Source organism: Corvus moneduloides, chromosome 9 (genome assembly GCF_009650955.1).
Source record: "Corvus moneduloides isolate bCorMon1 chromosome 9, bCorMon1.pri, whole genome shotgun sequence".
In the NCBI taxonomy this organism is placed as follows: domain Eukaryota; kingdom Metazoa; phylum Chordata; class Aves; order Passeriformes; family Corvidae; genus Corvus; species Corvus moneduloides.
The window spans coordinates 14,930,022-14,943,597 of NC_045484.1; the positions used below are offsets into that span (position 1 = coordinate 14,930,022).

A 13,576-nucleotide genomic window follows, 5' to 3' on the forward strand; every position below is an offset into this window, starting at 1 on the left:
CCATCATTTCCATGCCAGCCCCTTTGCCATCTCATTGATCGCAGCTGCAGGCAGTGCTAAAAACACACATTCCAGAAGGCATTAAAGGACTACTAGGAAGTCTAGATGTCACTGCAGTTGCCCATTTTGCGCTCATGAGACAGACACTAATGAGGAACCCATAACCACAGCGAAGGTGATGGCTGACCAGTGCAACACAAACCACCTCCGCCTTTTGGCACTGCTGCAGGACAGCTGCAGTTCCCATATTTTCTGGTACAACAGTGCTGCCAGCTCTAATGCAGCCAAAATGGCATTCTTACCAGTCAGAACTGTTCTTACCTGAGTTAAATAGCACTGCTTTTTCAGAGGCCTGAGAAAGAAGCTACCATTTCTCTAATAACAACTGTAAGTGTTATTGCAGTGGTAGAAGTCTTAACCAAAGTGGCTTGTACAAAAATGGCAGAGAGAAACCAACAGGAAACCTGTAAAATCTCTCCAAATAAACTAAGAGGCAAAAGCTTGAAGAAAACAGAAGGATAAACAATCCCAGTAATTGTGTAAATACATCATAAAACATGGAATTATTTTTCCCCCAGTATTCTCAAGTACAGTTAGTGCAAAAGTTTTCTTTTTTCTTTTCTTATTTTCTTTTTCATTTTTCTCTGTCTTTTTTACAGTTGAAATAAACTCATTTAATAAAAAGTTTACATTGCGAATTAAAGCTGCCAAAAGTTGCGTTGTTTGCTGTAAGGTTAAATTTTCATGAGATTTTGCTTTTCAATTCTTGAAAATGAGATAACAAATTCTCACTGATATATTAAAAAAAATCTCTAATTTGAGGAAAAAGCAAAGCGGAGGAAAAACCTTTTCTACTACTTTTCCATTACTTTTCTTTGTAAGTATTTTAGAAGCAAGTTTTTCATGGATTTGTGATCTAGCAGTGCTTTTTAAAGGCACTTGCATTTATCCTCCATGCATCAAACTGCTCTAAGTCAATTCCCTGAGACACTTAATCTTTTGGCAGATGGAAACTCATTTTGAAAGTGTACTAATGATCAATTAAAGCATTAGCTATCTCTGCAGACAGGAGGTTTATGGGGTCATAGTCTTCAGAAGCTGGAGGCAAGAACAGCAGCATGTTAGCAAAATAGCTAAAACTTTCTGTAGTTACCACAAAATTGGCAAAACATTGGAAAACAAAAAACATGACAGGTTGATTTTTTTTTGCCATATTATGTAGAAAACAAATGTAATGGTTTCTATATTATGAGAGGCACAATGGTTCAAACTGAACATCAGCAAAAGAAATGACCTAATATTTTAAATTTTCTTAATGAAGCCTAATAACTATCCCAATATTTCCAATAAATTTACATAATCCTTTGAAAATTGGATTCATTCAGACTCCAGTCAAAAATATGTACCCACGCCACAAATATGCAGACACGTATTATGAGGAGCTGCCATCGGAATCTGTGGCTCCCTGGTAAATAATGTGTCATTTCACACATGCTCAAGGCTCCACAATTAGGTTTGAAGCCAAGTACTCTGCCCAGAAGTTTCTATGCAATGTGATGTGCAAGTATTAAGACCAAATAGCTGTAACTGTCACATTCATAAAAGAATATAAGATTCTTCTTCTAGGAGGTTGACAAGCCATTTTTTCTTGAAGGAGAAGCACCTAAAAGTGATTAGCCATCTAATGCAAAAATCTAATGCTTTTTATGACATGACATGTCTAGTATGACCACAGATTCCTAATACTAACATTGGTGAGAGAATCAATACTTACTTGATTCACTGCATAAAGATCTTTGCATGCAATTTACCTTGTACAAACATAGACTAATAAAGAGAACATATTTTCTTTCAGTGAGAATAAAAATGCATGAAGTTGCCCACTAAAAATTTGTAAAATCTAGCAACCCTGCGCATTTTTAAAAAGAACATATGTAAAAATACTTGTGGGTAGGGAAGAGTATGATACTGAGGACATAAGCACATCTAGCATCAAGTAGTATAGCCTATCCTCAAAACGTTCAGCTTCCACATCAAGTACATTGACTTGTGGAACCTTACTACATGGATCCTCCTCCAGGCGTAAGCAAAGGGAAACAGAGAATTAGCATGCCATTCAATTTAGTAAGTGTTGGGAACAGATGTCTTTGAAATGTGATGATTCTGAAAAAGGCATTTCTACCCTCTATAAAAACCAAACTTCAGTAGGAGTCCAAATATTAGGCAGTGCTTCTTAGTCTACCAGTTCATTTTTAGCTGCTGAGCTACAGCAATGTGCCTGTGCCTCCATCTTTTGCGATTAGGCACATTAACTACTCTTCCCCCACACTTTGATACAGGAGTGGAACAAACACAATGGGAGTGCATAGGATGACAGACTATTTATGACTACTTTCAGAGCACTGAGAGGTCCTTTGCCACACTCACACCTTTTGAAAGTAGAACAGTATTCATCAGCACATTTGAGACTTCAAATTTACAGAGCACATTAAAGTCCTGATGGTGAATACATTATGTAAACACTAGACAGCATTTCACACTAAACTAGCATGCCTCTTTCACCTCATAATTCAAAAGTGGTAATTCAGAACATTTTGCTTTGGGAGTAGAAAGTAGCAATAATCAAGAAGGGACACAACTATCTTCTTACAGCAACACAGTCTCCTTCTTTTACAGCAAAGCAGGACAGAAAATTTGAAGGCTTAGCTTAAAATTCTTAGAGGAATTGAAGCTAGGACCATCAGCATAGTATGAAAGGAAGGAGCAAAGGTGTTTCTAGGGCACAGGGGAAAGAAAAATAAATGAACAGGAGAGCTACAGCTCCCCCTTCCAAACTGCCTGCAAAGGCAAAATGTTGCAGGCTCAACAGATGTCAGGAACTCCAGGCATCCCAGGAAGATAAGCCTCTGAATTACTCCCCAATTACAGAGCACTCGTGTTGGCCAGATCCTCACAGGACAAACTGCAGAAGAGCAGAGAGCTGGTCCATCGTGACTGAGCAGGGAGGGTGTTGGAGGCAGAGCACCCAGTCTGGTGCCCGTGTAGTGCAGCAGTGCCAGGCACCCCAGTGCAGGGGAGCCACTGCAGCCTGAAGCAACGCCAACAGCAAGTAGACAAAACCCATACCTGAACGCAGAATGGCTTCCTGCTCCAGGAAATAAAGGTCAGTACCATTCCTGACAGCATGTGACAGCATGTGCATGACCCAAGGCCTAATTACAGTTGGAAGTGTTATGCTGGAGTCCTTTTCCACCAGTCCCAGAGAGTGCAGTTTCTGGGCACTGCAACATCCTTCAGAACACGTCTCCAGGGCAGGCCAGGAGGGCACCCCTAACTTGTTTCGGCTGCAAGAGTCAAACACCATAGGTCAAGCAGGACTTTGACAGAGTAAAGCAGAACACGGGTGAACTTTAGATATCTAAATACAGAACTAATTTTAGAAGCAGCCTTTTTTTAGCGACTGTCTGCATTTTCCCTTTGGAATGTGCACAAGGTTAACCTTGGTTTGAGATGTTGGGTTCCAAAATTCTGTTTCAGCCTGACCGGGACTGGGAACCTGATGTCACTGCAGAATTCCCTGAAAGGGCTGGATCAGGGTACTTCTTCACTTTCTTGGGCTCCATGAACTCTCCATACCTTCCTATACTTACAAAGAAAGGATATAAATGTATTTATTTATGCATATACACAGATTTTTTTAATATAGCCTGAACAATAGCTTTTCAGTTAAAACATCCTTCCTAAGGATTAAAAAAAAAATCAATTAAAATCACTGTTTTTCAAATTTACATTGGAATTATAATAATTCTGACATCCATACATCATGCATCAAGAAACCCAAGCCTAAAGAAGAAAACTCCATTCACTTCCTTAAGTCTTACTGCTTGTAGAATTTAGTTATTTTCATTTACTCTTTTTTTTAAATTTCCTTGCATTCCTCTCAAGTTAGCCAGACTCAGGATGAATGTATTTTTTGTCATAATATGTAATATTATATAATATGTAATATTACATAATATGTAATAATATGTAATATGCTCTTATTCTCAGAACTGCTCTTTTAAGTTAGCAAACATCTGAATTTAGTTCCTTGGGTTTTTGTTCTATATTCACCTGAAAAATGAGTAAGTATATATTCAAAGATGTGACAATACTTAAGTTGTAGTAATATACAATAATACCTAGTAACGATATCAAATATATCCTCCATAGCAAGATTGTAGTTGCAACAGACTATAATCTGACACATGCAGAAGCTCATCTTAATAATTCTTACAGCTAAAAGTATGATCACCAAATACCAAAGTTAAGAAAAGTATATTTATTTGATTCTCCTTTTAGTTGGATGACAAAGTAGTACATTTCATTAACAGTAGCACAGAAAAGAACAATTTTGAATCTGTGGAAGATGGAACGTAACAGGAGATAGTAAACACATGAAGTGGCTTGTGACAGTTTCCCCAGATTTGGCAGCAATTCCAATTTCCATAATGCTCTCCACATCATACTGCTGAAATCAACAAAGCAAACTCGTGCTTTTGAAGCTTCTGAAGTACTCCCTACAGTGGTGTAGCCTTTCCGTATTTAGTTATGAGAGATACAGAATCCTCAGTGTATCAAGCTGCCAAATGCATAAACCAACAGCTACAAAAAAAAATCCCAAAAACAACCCACCACCCCAAAAAGAGTGCTCCTCAATCTTTACTGTTAGAACAGAGCAGTTCCTTCATTGTCAGATATGCTTCATACAAACTCACTTTTCATTTGTATCATCCATACAGTGCCTACTCAGATGGAATTTTTTTCTTCTGTTTATCATGCATATATCTATATCTGAATCACTGAAGGTGAAAAAGGAATAAGCAAAGTGGATATGGGCAAGAGCATGGTTTTCCTCTTAGGATTCTGCATAATATTTATTTCTACCTTGCACAATAGTTGCCTCTGAAGTAGGAACTATTTGTGACCAAAAAAAAAAAGCTTCCAATGTCAGTTAAATATAGGCCACTTTCAGAAAATGAAATGTACAGCTAGTTCCCCGTTAAGGCTGGGGAGTTTCAAGAAGGCAGCTTCCCCTATCTGAGAAGCTACAATGTAATATTGTCTTACTCCTTTCCATTCTCAAGTGTTTTGCACAGCACCCGAAACTTAATGAGTTGTGCAAACTTAAAGCTATTACAGTGGAAGACTTAAAAGAGAAAAGTTAGTTTCCCTTACTAAGCACAAACAATAATCAAATCTTTACACGGTGCATCACTCCTAGAAAACACTCCAATCAACCGTGGCACTTTTCATACCCTTTTAGCCCAGTTATATACACACCTGGAATATACCTCACTATACTCACACGTGTGACTGTGTAGTCACTCCCCCTTGTGCAATTCCTCATGATATAAAAACCCAAGCTGTAATATCATTAACACAGCCAGAATGCTGAATACAGATGCACTGCAGGAGGTTCTTTAAATAAGGCTTAGCTCTGTCCTGAATTCATTACATGACACACATTAAGGACATAAAAATACTAAAATAATGCATTTTCTTACATCAGAAAACCACCTTCAAATTCAATATTAAATATTCAAATAAATAGCCATTAAATATCAATTTTTTGTCCTTTTAAAAATGCTGTTTTAAAAGTAACACTCATTTCCTGCTTCTAACTGGTGTTCTTCTGCTCAAAGATAAATTGCAGATTAAGGCAGGAGTATATTCTCCTTTTCTACATAACATACCTTTAAAATACTCATACTACACTACACCTCCTTTAACTGATTAACTGAAGTTTTCTGAGGAAGTATGTATTTGAATAGGTAAAATGTGAAAACAAATACATGGTTCTACAGTGTAAATAAAACATGTAATTTGAAAGAGTCCAGATCTTTTACCCTTTATTCATCATGGAGGTATCCAAATACTTTAATTATGTGAAATAATTTATGAAATTTCCAGTTTTCACTAAGTAATACTCAGAACTCCAGTCAGAATCAGAATAGTAATGTATTCGGAGCAGCACTCAAGTCATTAAATGAAAAGAAGGCGAGCTTACGCAGAATCTGAGACAAAGTAAGAAAGGCTTCCCAGTTTTTAAGAAAATTAAGATACATGTTTTTGCCACTGTAACTTTATTATTCCATTTGAAACACCACATCACATTGGTGTACTTAACAAGAGATTTTCCCACCCCCAAAGAACAGTGGTGATGATGAAAGCAATGACAGCTGCAGTGAACTTCTCTCTCAAGTCCTGATATTCACATGTCCCTTGTCTAGGAGGAAAGTGGTTACTGTTTGAGTACACACCACAGGAGCAGTTAGGAAGTCCAGCGCCACCAGGCCACCTTCACTCTGTCCCAGACGGCCGAGAGCGAGTCCAGCGCAGGGCGCACATCCAGGATGGTGAACTGGTAGTTCTTGTCCACTGCCCCGCCATCATAGTAATCGATAACATAGCGCACTTCCTTCCCACAGCGGTCCACTATCCAGTCATGCCGATCAAAAGGCAGCTCGTACCTGGAAAGGACAGGTAACAAGCCATGGAGATATTTTAATGGATGTTATGAACCTGGGAGAAGGAGTGAAGCCCAATTCAAAGTTTATTTGTCTGTAAGATCCCATTAGTACTGCTATTTTCTGGCAATTCTAACTTGCAATACCAGTTCTGAAACATCTTTAAATTAATTCTACGCCATGGTTTCAGACACACATCTCTAGCCTCCCATCTCACTGGAAGACCTTCTTTCCTGCCCACGTACCCCATCCATGAACGTATCCTGGCTCTTGGTGAGTACTCCTTTGCTTTGCCTCCAAACCGCATCAGTGACGGCCCACATGGACATTCCCTGTGCACACAGTTAAAAAGGAAAATAGTTTTTACCTTTTAAAACAGTCTTATTTTCAGTGATTAAACCACTATGGTAATTTGTTTTAGTAACATAGAAACTGAGCAGAAGAAAAAGCAACAGTAAAAAATTAATTACACATGATATAAACCAACTTTTTTTTCTTTCTTTAAAGGTTTGAAAAGCCACCCAGTCTCTGCCAGCACTTACTGCTGGTACAATAAAGTATCTCGGATATGCTCCACACCATTGTTCTAATTTGTCAACAAGGCAGTTCTCTGCAAATCTAATCCACAGATTTAACAGATTAAAGAACAGAAAATCATAATCCAAACTACTGTGTAACAATGATCATGAAATTTCAGAGAAAAATATATAATACCAAATGCTTAACTAGTCTGTCTCTTGTAGGAACAGGGACTATGCTGACCTAAACAAAAAGTGACAGTTTGCTTTACAAGAGTCATGCTAATCTAAGTTTACAACTCATATCTTTGTCATAACATAATGACAAATATTCCATATGCAACATTTCATATGTACGTACATAGCATGTAGAGCTTCCCACTTCAAAATCTCCTTCCAAGCTTGCTCATTATTTTGGTTATGAATCTTAATAATGTTGGTCATGTCTTCACTTGTTATGTCATCGTCTTTCCACCTCCACCTAAAAAATAAGAAGTTGAAAACAGTTTATAAACATTACAACGTAACTACTCCACCTTCCTCAGTTTATCTGAGGAACTTTTGAATTGAGATTTAAGGTTGTATGCCAGACACAAGACAAGTATGCAAACTTCTGGCTCATCTGCTTAAGCATCTTGAGAATCACTTCATTTTCTGTGCAGAAGCGTAGTTATCCAACTTATCATCAGAGAGATCCACAAATCCTACATAGCTAAATTAACAGCTTAACTGGATCAGAAAGTTAACAGAGTGTGCAAACATCACCACATCCACAGTTTTCATAAAAATACTTAGGAAAAATCCCACTTGTATTCCTAATGCACGGAAGTCCTGTATTCAATACATTTTGCAAACACTTAGAAACACTTTTCATCTCTCTTGACACTGCACTGTGACTGTATGTGTGCTTCCTTTACAACTGGCATAACATTTAACACACTTCAATGTTTACAGGACCAAAACCTGTATGTTCATACAGGCTGCTCACGTCATACTGTGTTATGAACCATATCAACACACAGAACAAAGAATTAACTTGTTCCTAAAGTAAACCACCTGTAAAGTTCACCTGTTCGAGAATGACAAACAAATCATTACAAAAGAATGAGGAAACACAGCACAGGAGGGTTTTTAGACCACAGGAGACATTAATCATTCAGTTATTTCTTGTCTACGCTAAATTCCTGTAAATACCGAAAATATCTACTTGCAAATTTCCCCATTTTCAGCAATTCTGCAAAGTTAGATGCTCTCACATAGAACTTCTGCTGTCACTTTATATGATTAGCGTGAAACCAACTGAGTTTGAAAGCTGGCAATCATGGAAACTTTGTCTATGACTGTGCATGGACTTTAAAGATAATTTTCTGAGCCAGTAGCAGTTGCTTGACATTCCTTACTATCTTCCTGATCACTAGAAGACACATGGCCTTTGAGACCAACTCACCCTTTAAAAGAAAGAGGTTTATAAAAATAGTATTTTTTAAAAGAGCTACTTTATTATTTACTGGCTAAAATCCACAAACTCTCAAAAAATAATGAACAATAACTAATGATACTAGTTCATGAATTCCAGGCTCATAGACACCATCTGATAATTCACAGTCTATTTACCCTTTTCTTAGCATAGCATTCCAGAACATTTGCTCTGAAGGGTAGACCCATTTCTTGTCAGAATGTGCTCTAGGAATAGAAGATTCTTCTCTAACAGTTGACAGTGGAAATGGTTGACCTGGGGATGGCTGCTGATTGGGAGGAGGCATCTAGAGAACAAGGAGAATCAACAACAAATTAGAGTATTAACATTTTTTTAAGTTACAGTGTTCAAGAAAAATCAAAGCATAATCAGTCAGCTCCTACAAAGATCAAGAAGTTCAGCCTTTATTTAAATCCAGTGAAATTATCTTTTTTTGCAGCAGAAGTCTCTGCTCAAGTTTGTCATCAGAAGACTAAAGGAATGCTTTCTGCCTCAACTTCAACTTTCAAAAGAGCAATGCTTTTTGTAAATCAGAGGAAATCCTGGAGAGACACTAATCAGAACTCAACCATACTGCTATTACGCAGAACCTAAAATGCACTAATGTATCATAAAAAACATATATGGAACTAGTAAGTAGAGAGCAAGAGATATTTAAAAACTGGAAAACCACCAGAGATGCAAATTTTAATACAATGTTAAGTAAGATGTAATTTGTTTTGAAATAAAAATTTTCATACAAAAGGAGAAAAAGCAGCATTTAAAAAAAAAAAAAAAAGTTACTTCCCAGAGTTTCCAGCTTACATTGTAACACTATTTACATTTCCAGGTATAATACTTCAGAAGAAACAAGACTAAACAAAACATGTGAAATAAGCAAAAGTTACCATATTGCTGGGATCTATGTCATCTTTCACTTGAGAAGCACCAGACTTCACAGGACATGCTACAAACTCATAAGCTCTTTCTTGATGTGCAGGAACATCATCTGTATTCTCAGTTCTATGATCAGCAGTCTTCACGTGCATTGGACAACCTTAAATACAAGAGTAGTATACATTCTGCTACCAGATGAAAACTCTAAGACGTGAAATGGAAAAGTTCACTGAAGGCTCACGTAAATGCAAATGGCTATTTCACTCTTTCTTCTGAGCTTTTCAACAGTTTTAACTGCTCTCTTTCCTGCATCTCAGGACCCAAAATCATTATAAGATCTGAGTTTCCTGTGTAGTCTTTGAATATTCATTTCCTACCCCATGCTGGCCCCAATACTGAATTGTTTGTACTTAAGATTTCCTCAGGGGAGCTAACCCAGTGCGTTGACTAAGTCAACGGAAGAGCTGATGTCCTTCTCCAGGCATTCATCTCACCACCCTTCTGCAGCCCTTTTCCAGATGCACGGGTTTTAGTGACAACCAGTCAAGCAGTCACCATCTCTGTAGGGGTTCCCTGACCCTCTGTGGTGTACCGCACCACAGAACAGATTTATATGGCCCCTGTGAAATGGGACAACTGGGGGTAACCCACAGGTTCTACAGCAAGCACCTCCTGTCTCTCCAAACAAAGCAGCTTACACAGCATTCTGGTGAACAAGTGACTCTTCCTAAAGAAAGTTTACTTGAAAACGAAAAACTGAAGTTTATTTGAAGAATTTCTCCCCTACCCCCAAAATTTTTCAGTCTGGTTTCCATGTAGAGTTTAATTCATTTAGGTTTCAAGAATGATTACCGCTCATTTTTTCCTGATGCATGGGACATTCTGACGGCGGAGACGCCGTGTGATATTGCCTGGATGCATTCGGTGACTGCTCTGCAGCAGCCGGGGAGGACGCGGACAAACCCATGGCCTCTGCACACCGGGCCTTTTTAGATCAAGTTTCTGAAGAAAAAGAAAGCAAACATTCGTAACACAAATCTACACTGGTTATTTATTAAGGTGAACGGCAAGTGCAGATACAGTGCTGCACCACAATTAAAAAATTAACTGAAAAATCGATTTAAGTAACAAGCTTCTAGCCCAAACAGAAACCCAAGCGCCTACCAGGGCTGCCCCGAGCTCCTCCCCAGCCGCTCCTCACGGTCACTGGCGGGGGCTGTGCCCGCACACCCCGTGAAGGGCAGCGGCTCCCGCCGGAGCGCCCCGGCCCCCGCCGTGACCGACCCGCAAGGTCAGGGCAGGCCCGCCCCTCTGCGCGGCCCGGCGGCGCCCCCGCCTCAGCGCCCGCCCCCAGCGCCGCGGCCCCCGGAGCTGCCGCTGCCCCATCGCACTCCGCATCCTCCTCCTCCTCCTCCTCCTCCTCACCTCGCCCGGCCCGGCCCGGCCCGCGCCTCCGCGGCGGCCCCAAGCTCCTCGCGAGAACGCGGCTCCGCTGCACGCCTGCGCCCGCCGGCGAGGGGCGGGCACGGGACCGGGCCCCGCCCGCCCCGGGGCTGCGGCCTCGCCCGGTGCGCAGGTGCCGAGGTCTCGCAGCGCGGGGGAGCCGGCGGGGAGCAGCGCCGGGGACAGGAGCTGGGGCTACGCTTGCCAGCGACAGCGAGCTGTGCGAACCGAGGCTCGCGGTAAGCCCGGGCAGCTGCGCTAGCGAGAGCTACGTGTGCTTGTACCTCGTGCTGTGGGCTTGTTTGCGAAATCGTTATCCCTTATAAATAATTGTTTAAGTGTAGAAAGGACTCACAACGTACTAGCAGCACGCATCGTTACCGTAAAGGTGTATCCTTTTTAGTATTAAACTTGCAGAGATAGTAAGGTTCTTTAAGATTATTTTTGAACATCAACTAACCAAGAAAAGTATCACTTCTCTTTTAAGATGTCCTAAGAATATTGCCTTATTTCCAAGCCAGAAGATGCAGTTTAACTATATATGTGAAATACCGTGCATGACGCACAGAAGATGGAGCTCACTGTGCATCAGAGCATGGAATACTGCCTTCATCCCATCCCTTTTTGACCAACAAGTGATAAGACCTGGCTACGTAGTAACCACTGTAACAGTAGGTACAAACCCCACCGGACTATTTCAATGTTCATCCCACCACATGGACTCTCAAGGGGCTGTCGAATACAAAAAGCAGGTGGGGAGACGAGGAACATTCATTATAAATGTATAACAGTTAGAATTGATCCAAAAACAACCATAGCTTTTTCCCCAAATATTCTATTTCATTGCAACAATTAAGAATAAAACTAAAGTAGACAGGAATTTAGTCTTCAAGTGATACAGTTACTACAGTAGCTTAGGATGAAGAAAAATCAAATTCAAATCTGAAAGAAGGGTGCACATAAATACAGAAATGAGTGATTCTCTCCCATTTCTTTCAAAAAAAAAGATCACAAAGATTTAAAAAGACAAATTCTAAACCACACTGAAATAGTTCTAAGCAGCAGTATTTCAAAATATATAACTACCTGAATTTAAAAAACTTTTATATATTCCTCTCAAGAGTGCTTTTAAGATAATTTTCACATCCCATCTTTCAAAGTAGGATCTTTCTTATTAACAAGGACATTGCCATTCAGTGTGAACATGAAATAAAAATACAAGTATAAAGCAATATCAAATATTCATCCTTTCAGTCATTTTTGCCCTTTTATAGTCCTGATTACTTAAGAGGAAGTTGTTTTCTACCCTTTCTGCATGCAGAAATTATTACCATATTGAGAACCTTAAGACAGAAATGTAGCATCATGTCAGTAACTGAATCTCTACTATATGCCCTAGAAAACATTCTGATTGCCTCCATCATTTCCCAATTTAGGCATATTTGGCCTTTCTGTAGTATCTAAGACTACACTCACAGTAACTCCTGTGTAAGCAGCACTAAACAATCATTTTAAGTCTTCACTTGCTACACATACAGAACCACAGAACAGTTTGGGTTAGAGGAGACCTTAAAGATCCTCTTCTGCCAACCCCTCTGCCATAGGCAGGGACACCTTCCCCGACACCAGATAGCTCAAAGCCTCATCCAAGCTGGCCTTGAACAGGGGCATCCACAGCTCCTCTGGGCAACCTGTACCACAGGTATCACAGGGAAATATTTCTTCCTAACATCCAATCTAAACCTGTCCTCTTTCAGATTAAAGCCACTCCCTCTTATCCTATCACTACTTGCCTCTGTAAAAAGTCCTTCTCCAGCTCTCTTGTATCCCCTTTACATACTGGAAGGGGCTCTAAGGTGTCCCCAGACCCTTCTCTTCTCCAGGCTGAACAACCACAAGTCACCCATCCTATCTTCACTTAACAATACTGTTTAATAAGATCCTCCCACAGAGCAACTGAAATCTCTGCTTCTAAGTATTTCAAGTCAGTGGCAGAAGGACTCTACGGTAAAATAGATTTTCTCTCTCTGATGTTCTCAAATGGAAAATTGGTTCTCCTCTTTCCTCTCAAAGTACATAATACTGTAGATGTCAGTGTGCCATCTCCCTGCTTTCCGCCATCACGCTCCACCAGAAGCAACAACTGCACTGTGAGCCATTGTATACATAATCGTTTTCACCCTCTGCTAGATACGCCAAGTAGCAAATATTTTTTATGCAATATAAAGCACTTTTTACAAAGAAGACCAAGGTCCCAATCTCAATGAAGCACACGGTCTACCCTTAGGTATATTGCCCTGTGAACTCCAGAAAAGCAGAGCAAAAGATACCACAGTAGCCCACCATCTAAAAAATTACAGATATCCATTGCGAAGATTAAATAATTTTTTTCTTTAAATCTTAGTACAAAATTACCACACCAATACAAGGAGTGAAACAAAAGTTTTCAGCAAGAACATGAAGACTAATAAAAAAAATCCTGGGGAGAAAATGAAAAGCAACTTTGCACCTGAGTATGACAAAGAAGTGGATATACAAAATACTTCCTATATCCTACATCTTAGGGAGAGATAATGTTTCTCATGCTTTAAGCAAGACTTGTTGAATGCATCAGTTTAAGAATGGCTCACTGAAAGGCATCCCTTGCTCCCAGCCATGCTCAGCCCTTCCTTTCCACCACTCAGTGTTAAAAGCTGCCTAGTGCCAATACGAAAGCCTCTTACCAAGCCCCATTGTCCTTCCTCAAGCAGTTG

General features: G+C 39.9%; 1 protein-coding gene and 1 long non-coding RNA gene across 3 annotated transcripts; one reads left to right on the plus strand and one right to left on the minus strand.

Moving 5' to 3' along the window:
* The first annotated feature begins 2,948 nt into the window (after positions 1-2,948).
* Positions 2,949-6,840, plus strand: LOC116448258. The gene is made up of 2 exons (XR_004241857.1): positions 2,949-3,163; positions 6,700-6,840. It is a non-coding gene; the product is annotated as an uncharacterized LOC116448258 (long non-coding RNA).
* On the minus strand, positions 5,134-10,911 carry LOC116448254 (cytochrome c-type heme lyase). Of its 2 annotated transcripts, none has more exons than XM_032118409.1 (7): positions 10,806-10,911; positions 10,233-10,382; positions 9,392-9,540; positions 8,642-8,790; positions 7,389-7,508; positions 6,755-6,841; positions 5,134-6,512 (listed from the first exon to the last, which is right to left on the minus strand). In XM_032118409.1, exons 2-7 carry the CDS (start codon positions 10,345-10,347, stop codon positions 6,314-6,316), a joined length of 819 nt encoding a protein of 272 aa, XP_031974300.1. In that variant the 5' UTR covers positions 10,348-10,382; positions 10,806-10,911; the 3' UTR covers positions 5,134-6,313. The 2 variants fall into 2 exon arrangements, with proteins under 2 accessions (XP_031974300.1, XP_031974301.1); XM_032118410.1 differs by lacking the exon at positions 10,806-10,911 and adding an exon at positions 10,545-10,646 and having other exon boundaries at positions 6,142-6,512.
* Positions 10,912-13,576: the final 2,665 nt, after the last annotated feature.

What these genes read in the sequence shown, in the direction of transcription:
- LOC116448254 (XM_032118409.1), bottom strand. Translation starts at nt 10,347, where the DNA reads ATGGGTTTGTCCGCGTCCTCCCCGGCTGCTGCAGAGCAGTCACCGAAT. An exon ending in TGGGAAGCTCTACATGCTAT is followed by an intron (nt 6,842 to 7,388) that starts GTACGTACATAT and finishes CTGTGTGCACAG; the next exon opens with GGAATGTCCATGTGGGCCGT. An exon ending in AGGATACGTTCATGGATGGG is followed by an intron (nt 6,513 to 6,754) that starts GTACGTGGGCAG and finishes TGTCCTTTCCAG; the next exon opens with GTACGAGCTGCCTTTTGATC.